Raw genomic sequence first — 8,572 nt, 5'->3', positions numbered from 1 at the left:
ATAGGTACAGAAATAGAATGAAGGAAACCACTCTACCAACTTGAAGAGAACCTGCACCGGCAATCGACACACGATTCACGTGCTTCTCCTTACACAAGACCAGGTAGAGAGCCCTGCCAACTTGAAGAGAGTCCACTTCGACTATCGGCACACGATACGTAAGCCTCTCCTTTCACAAGACCAGGCAAGGGAANACAGTAAACAAAAAGCTCCCAAGAACGTTCCTCTGACTACTCNGTGTTCTAGCTTTCTCAGTTTACTAAAAAATGTTCAGTTCTGAAGCTTTCAAAATTCACTTAAATAGCCAAGCACACTGAATGCCAAAGGTCAGCTCACAACTGCCATGAATAATCGATTATTGTAAGTGATAATCGATTATTCAAGTCCGTTATAGAAAATTCAAAAAGTGATAATCAATTATTGTAAGTGATAATCGATTATTCAAGTGAGACTTGTGATAATCGATTATTCAAGTGAGACTTGTGATAATCGATTATTGCTTCATGATAATCGATTATTGTCGTTCAAAAACATATGATAATCGATTATAGCATGTCCATAATCGATTATATCAGTAGAAATTACAATGTTAATTATTTTCCTACTACATTCAAAAAACTACAAGTTGCTTTTAAGTTTTCTCCTATTACAAACAAGAATTACAATTTGCAGCATCATCAAAACTTGTCTTCAGGTTTTACCAATACTCCTTTATTGGTAACAGAGAGAAAAAAATTTAAAAGGAAGAGAAAGATGAGATTGATCTTTCTTACCTTAGAGGAGAAGAGAGAAAAGAGAGTAAGTGTGAGCACTCTAGAGAAATCTTCAATCAAATGGAGATTACTAGGCCATTGACTGAAGCACTTCAACAAATTCTTGACTATGCTAGACATATGAGGCAATATATTGGAGAAAGGATAGATCTTGAAAAGAAAGCTATTGAGGAACAAGAAGGTTGGAATGGCTCTTTAAAAAGGAGACACCCTCCAAAAATGAAGGATCTAGAAGGCCTTAAAATTCCTTGCGCCATTGGGAGTGTGAAGATAGGGAGAGATTTACTTGATTCAGGGTCAAGTATTAAATTGATGCCCCTATCTTTGTTGAAGAAGATTGGTGGTCTGACATTGAAGCCAACAAATATATCCTTGGTTGTGGCGGATGGATCATCGAAGAAACCCTATGGTGTGGTGGAGGACGTGTTGATTCACATTGAAAGCCTTGAATTCCTAGTTGATTTTGTGGTGATAGAGATGAAGGAGGATGACAGGATCCCGGTGATTCTTGGAAGGCAATTCATGAAGACGGCCAAAGTGATTATAAGTGTTTATGATGGGGTGATTATGCTTAAAGACAAAGAAGAAAAGGTGGTCTATAATGCCTTAAAAGAGAAGCTGATGCGAAAAAGAAGAGGGCTAAGTATAAAGCTTGAAAGAAGGATGCAGCGGTTGTTTGGCCTAAATCTGCTAAAGTGGTCAACAAAGGTAATAATTGTGTTTTCATGTAGGAAAAGGGAGAGGAGAAAGTTGATAAAGGAGGGACAGTCTGTTAGGAAACAGGTTGGCTTCGTTTTACACCAAGAGGAGGAGGGGAGGGGGGGAGGTGAATTGGTGTTAGTTCAAAAACAAAATATTTTCGCAATCTTGGTATGAAAATTCAAAGCTTTTGATCTTTCCTTGAAATGCAAGTAATGAAAAATTTCAGCGCAGCGGAAAAACGTAGTTGACTGCTGAACAGATACAATCGACTGAAATCAAGAGTGCAGGGAAGAGAAAATCAAACATTGGGTTTTATACTGGTTCGGCCAACAATGCCTACATCCAGTGTCCTTCCAACCTTGGAAGCAAATGCACTATAATAGTTGTGGTTTTTACAACAAGGAATTTATAGAAGCACCACGCAAAAATATAAATCTCCTCTCTAACACAAAACCAAATATAGTTGCACACATAAAACCAGAAATACAGCAAGAATCCCCTCTTCTGCAATCTAAACCCACGCTGAACAATCCTCAACGTGTCATCAGCACTATTCACAAGATGCCAAGCCTATCATAGCACGCTTCACAGGTTGCCAAGCCTATCACAGCAACTTCACAGGTTACCAAGCCTTCAGTCAAATACAGTAGTCTTCACAGGATGCAAAGCCTTCAAGATCAAACCAGAAGCACCTTCTTTGTGTAGATGTTGATCAAACAGTATGCGCATTTGACTCCTCAATCTGAATCTCTCTCAAGAAAGATCACCACTGTCTTCTTGGAGAATTCTTGGAGCTTCCTAAACTGAGAATTTTCTCTAAAATAGGACAATGAAAATGTTAGATCACAAAAGTCTCAGAACAAATCGTGTTATGTTCTATTTATAGTTTTCCTGTCATTCTCAGTCGAATAGCGTACTAATCCAGTCAACTGTACTAAAACAGTTATAACAGACAGTCAACATAAAGGCTCCTCAGTCAACCAAATCAATGCTCATTCAGAACAGTTGACCCAATTAGTCAATCCTAACTAACTTTTTAAAATATAGTCGTTGGAGCAAGTAGGCATAATATAATTCCAAAATTAAAAACACAGTCGAATAGGTGTTTCACACTGTCGACGGACACATGAAAAATCACTTTGAAATTCTTTTCAACTCAAAATCTCATCAAGCACGTGTTCACAAAATCTGTACAAAGATTTTAGCTTAGTCAAAGCTATTACCACTATAGTCGATTGAACCAGACCTTTGTAATATAAGTTCATAAAAGTGCTTGTGAGCTTTTCTTCATAAATGTGCAGAAGTAGTCAAAATTATATTAACACACATTTCAATACAAGCATGTTCCATACACGTAACACATAATCAATCATAGGAACATACATGCAAAACAACAAAACATGTTCAACAAAAGCATTGTTCCAATCAGTAAAGTATATCAGCTGAACATGTAACACTGGAACATATGTACTGTTATTAAGCAGTGTGTTGTCATCATCAAAAACCAGTTTGATATAGAGTTTGTGTTGGCAACAATCTCAACAATCTCCCCCTTTTTTGATGATGCACAACCATGATTAATAACTCAACCATGTTTGCACAGTTCGACATATGACAGAGTAAAAACAGATAGCAAAATCAATACAAACAATTCAATTACTCTACATATACAACAAAAATATCATCAAGCAGATAAAATGATACAACAATTCTCCCCATATAGACTTGCTCTCATACACTCATTAAAACTCTCCCCCTTTGTGCATTAACAAAAAAGGAATGGTTGATATTTATGCAGTTTTAAAAGCAGAGAAGCATCAAACAAATATGCAGTTTCAAAAAGATAATGATGCTCTCTAAATCACAAGTTCATCACAATGACATATGTAAACTCCCCCTGAAATGTAGGTGTGTGACGAAACAATGTGTAAAGAAGTTATACTCCCCCTGTCATTATGCATGAATTTCAAACACAGTTTGTTGCACAATGTAGAATATCACAAGTCAATCACCAGTTTAAGCACAAATTTGTATCATTGGTACACAATTCAATCACATATATAAGCAATGACACAAATATCAACAATCTCGCAATATTATCTCATTTTTTATATAAAATCATGTAAAGAACAGAGATAATATCAGTATACTAATGATTAAAGCAGTCAGTAAGGATAGAAGAAAATTCCAGAATTGGAATTTTTTTAACCCAGTTTAGACGCAGTCGAATGCTTTAACTCATCAGTCAAATGCATTGCTTTTCCAAATGTTGAATCCCAATTGTATATGTTCAAAGCAATGTTCTTCCTGCAAAAACCTTTCAAAAACCTCTTCCAGATCAAGTATAGTGGTTATGCAAGAATATAATCAAATCATAACAGAAATCAATTTATAAAAATGCATGACAGTTATAGCACAGTTGACTTCAATCATAGCATAGTCGAATCAATCAAACAAAGTATCATATTTTATTTGACAGTTTAAGTGAATGGGTAAGTAACAGGATTGATTCAAACTTCTAATATTATTTCCTTGATAGAAAGGTATTACATTGATCGAGCAGAAACAAGGAAATATAAGCAAAACAAACTAGGACACACAAAAGATGGCTTTATATGCCATTTTACAAAATGAAATGACCTAGTCTTAGGACACAAAATACAATTTTGCCATAACTGAACACTATTCTGATTCAGATGTGTCCTCAATTTTCTTGTCAGCACAGTTTGCTCCACTATCTGTGTCACCAATAGAGGATTCTTCAAAAAGTTACATCCTAAGGGCATAGTCCATTTTCTTGTGAAGATCAGATAAGGATTTTTACATCAAATATAGTTTGTTCTCCAACCGATCAAATCTTCGATCCACATGACATTCAAACTTGCTTAACGGATGAAATTTATATCCTGTGGTATCAATTTTTAGACGATCCATTTCACTAGTAGATGGAATTTCATCTATCATTGTCCATTCATTTCTTAGCTTGACAATTCCAATAGAGTTCAGAAACTGAGTTTCCATTACATTGCACTTTCTGCTATGAATTACTCTTTCATTTGTTGTGTCTACTTTCTGTAGCTTCAGTATCTTGCTGAAGAGCACTCCATAGGGTAGACATAATCCATGGCCTTTAGTGAACTTCATCATGTGATCACGAATGATAAATGCCCAATTTGATTGTATTTCAGAAGATAGAGCAGAGATTAAATATATATCCTCATCTCTGAGTATTGAGTGATCATCTTCTACGGGAAGTAATATCCATGTCATGATATAGACACATAGGCACTCATCCATATGAAGATTCCTGATGCAGAAATCATCAAAATGCTTTAAGGAGACAGGTTTCCTTAACATGGTGTAGTATAATCCTTTACTGTCATTGTGAAGACTTTGGCAAGCGTACCAAATCGTTCAAGAATAAAACCGGTAAGACCGGATATCGTTTCCCAAGAGACTTCGTTGCACTAGACAATCGTAGAATTTCTAACTAACCTAGAATAAAGAATGCTTCCATAAATTGAGTTTTGGTGCAATTAAAATAAACATGAAACATAAATAGTAAAAGTGATCTTTGACACTCAAACACTTGGAAATGGTAAGATGAGAAATGATATGGAATGGTATTGTTGGGGGTATGATTTCACCGACTTCACTCTTATGTAAATAAAATCACTTCCTCTTCATTAATATGTCAATGTCAATCTACTAATTTACTCAAACCCCAATCCCTTGTTAGAAAGAGCCTAGACTTCCTTATTAGACTCCAATCCCTTGGAAAACCTAACAATTAGTTCCGCATTAAGAAATGAGATTTTAACACTACCAAAGGTCCTAGTTCTATCCCTAGACACTATTCCCTTTAGGTGTTTAACCCAAGTCCGGATTTACCCAACATTTCCCAATATTAAGCAACCCTAAAATCATGTCGTGGGTAGCAACTTCACAACAAGCATTAAGAGAAGAAATCAAACACTAACAATCAATGAAAGAGGCATATATTCATTCAAAACAAAGTGAGTTACATAAAAGTTCAATGGTTACAAAAATTCCCCAACAATAATGAAACTAGCTCTCCATGAATGGAGAGCTCAAGCTTCAAAAATGGTGGAAATGGAAGAAAGAAGAGAACCCAAGGAAGAAGATGGACTGTTCCCACAGCTCCAAGCTCGCCTCCAAGAGCTCCCAATCAGAGGAATCGTGTCTGGTTCGCAAAAGATCCAAAGCCCCTCGCGTGTTAGGTCTAAAAAGACCTAATTTTCCACATCAGCATTGCCACCACTCAGCTGTACCCCAGCTGCAGACTTTCAGAGAGCTGGGCGCTCAGTTGTACCCCAGCTGCACCCCAGCTGCAAACTTCCAGAGAGCTGGGCGCTCAGCTGTACCCTAGCTGCACACCAGCTACAGACTTCCAGAGAGCAGGGCGCTCAGCTGCATCCTAGCTGCACCCCAGCTACAACACTCTAGAGAAGAATGGGGCTCAGCTGCACCTCAGCTGTACCCCAGTTGCAACAATTATCTTTGCTCAAAATATTCTCTTTTACATTCATTCAAACTTTGTGATTCTTCCATTCCTTGAATTGGCCAACAAGCTTCATGTATGTGATCTAACAACCAAAAAGTGGTGATTAGTGATGAAATTTAAATTAATTCAACTTAAGGTGTAGCTACTTACAAACTTAACAAATTGAGGCAAAAAGAAGGTGCAAAGTTAAGAAAGAGTTGACATTTTCTCTCAATTCAATACTGAAGTCATGGTAAAATATGTCCTTATCAACTCCCCCAAACTTAGAACCTTGCTTGTCCTCAAGCAAAAGGTATCTGACTCTCACACACAAAAAAAAATATTTTCATAGACACAGAAAAGGCTAGAAATGTGTTACAGATTAGCCTTCCACTGTGGTGCTCACAATACATTCAATCAGTCAAATGCAGCATTTTAAAAGAGATCAACAATCATGGCAGAATGCTTTATTGAATGATGTAAAACCAATCCTCACCCAAGGTAGTGTTTCTCTCTAATGCACTGGTATATGAAGATGTGTATCTATCACTCAACTATCACAATATCACACAAATCAACTTTGCCATTCGTTTCAACCAAATTAAACACATTCACAAGCAAGTCAACATCACAAGGACTTTCATATGCTTGTATTGAGGCTGGGCTAAGAAAGAAACATGGTTTTTCTGGATAACAAAGCACCTTGAGCTAAGAGATTAAACAATTCCAATTAGAGCCGTCAAAATGGGTCACAACCCGCGAGTCAACCCGGCCCGTCACGGGTTCGGGCCGGGTTGGGTTTGAAAAATACAACCTACTTATATGCGGGTCAGATTTCAACCCGGCTCATGCGGGTTGAACCCGTGGTAAGCCGGGTTGGCCCACCAACCCACCTACCTAATTTTATTTTTTTAATTTATTATTTTATTTATGAAACCCTCAAAAATAAAATACTTTCTTCACTCACTGTGTATACCAAAAAAGTAACTCTTCTCTCAGAAGTCATTTGACAGTACTTTCACCCTCACTTCACTGAAATTCTTCAAGGAGCAGGTAAAACACCCTTCCTTTTTTCTTCTCTTTTCTCCACATTTTTGTTTTCTCACTTCTCTTTCTTTTTTTTTTCAAAAACCCTATAATGACAAAAATAGGGGTTTGTGAATGAAGTTGATTCAATTAATGAGAGGAAAGCAATGGATGAATGGAGTTTTAGGGGTTTACAATTTCATCTTATCCGCTCTCTCTTATTTACTCCTCTTGAATTATTAGCTTGATTAATTAATTGTCATGCAACTTTCTTAGCCTACCCTTAACCCGATCCCTCGGCGAAAAGATCCTAATACTAATTACTGGCTTGCTAACCCTAGCCTCCCCTAGCAATTAATACAACATTATAGAGCAGAAGTTAAACGCAATTGATCGTCCTACCCCTATCCCTAGGTGGTATTGCAAAATCAAGGAATTACTCACCAGTTCATGACATTACTGTACGTCCCTGTATCAATAAAGACAAAATTCAGTTGTCGAATGAGTTAAATGATAAAGACATTAAGCACAGATGAGAACCCAACAATTAACAATCAAAACATATGGAAACCATATAAATAATCAAGAGTGCAATAAAAGAGAGTATCAAAAGATTACATTGTTTCCCCCAACAACAATAGGGTTTAGTTCACCATTGACATGGTGAAACTAGATGAAAAATGGATGAAGAATGGAAGAACAAACCCTAGAAAAGATGAAAAGGAGCCTAAGCATCCAAGAGATCCTCTCCAGAGAGTGAAATTAGGTTTGGCTGCCCTCCTCTGTCAAAAGAATGCATCTAAACTCGCAATAGGGCTATATATAGGTGAGGAGCGCAACAGAAAACAGGCCCAAGCCCAGCAGACCACCGCCCAACGGAACAAGTGTGGCGCCTGGTGGTTTCCCATAAATCGCACTACCGCTCGACTCTTCAAATCTTCAAATTTCTTCTCTTTTCTTGAGTCTACGACCTTTATCTTCAACACCATTCTTCACTTTCTCAAAATAGCTACAAAACAATGCAAAACAAGCATAATAGCACTAAAAACAACTTTTGACTCTCTACAGACTCATTTATTGAGTTTTGCTTGATTCTAAGCTCATTCCAAGTAGTAAAGGGCGTAATTTGGTCTAAAATGACATATGAAAATAACTGTTTTTCACCCTTCATCAATGGTGTTGGAGAAAGCTCTTCAAACTGCACCCCTGTACAAGAGCAACAAAAGAGGAAGCACCCCGGGTGGGTCTGCCACTGTCCAGCATCTCCATGAAGTGCCTCTAGGTTTCTTCAGATGACACCCTTGCATTCTCAGCCTCCACCCTTGCACCTTCCAGATTTTGTAGAGCAATAGTGTTCTGTTGCACCAATGCAGTGTTTTGTTGTTGCATTACTTGGAGCACAGCCTCTAGCATCTTGACTTGCTCTGATGGCTCAGGTTGGGGAGGTGGAGGAGGAGGATGCCTAGGTTTCATTTCTCTGTTTACACAGAGAGGAGAAACAATTAATCGAATTCAAAGAGACAGACAATGTCCTGAACATGCAAAAGTACAGAAGCAAAACATAAAG

General features: G+C 37.5%; 1 protein-coding gene across 1 annotated transcript; it reads left to right on the top strand.

Annotated features, from left to right (window-relative positions):
* The first annotated feature begins 833 nt into the window (after positions 1-833).
* Positions 834-4,589, top strand: LOC106770384. The gene is made up of 2 exons (XM_014656198.1): positions 834-1,481; positions 4,554-4,589. Exons 1-2 carry the CDS (start codon positions 834-836, stop codon positions 4,587-4,589), a joined length of 684 nt encoding a protein of 227 aa, XP_014511684.1.
* The last annotated feature ends 3,983 nt before the right edge of the window (positions 4,590-8,572 follow it).

Source organism: Vigna radiata, chromosome 8, assembly GCF_000741045.1.
Source record: "Vigna radiata var. radiata cultivar VC1973A chromosome 8, Vradiata_ver6, whole genome shotgun sequence".
NCBI lineage: Eukaryota > Viridiplantae > Streptophyta > Magnoliopsida > Fabales > Fabaceae > Vigna > Vigna radiata.
This window is presented reverse-complemented; position numbering and strand designations above follow the sequence as displayed.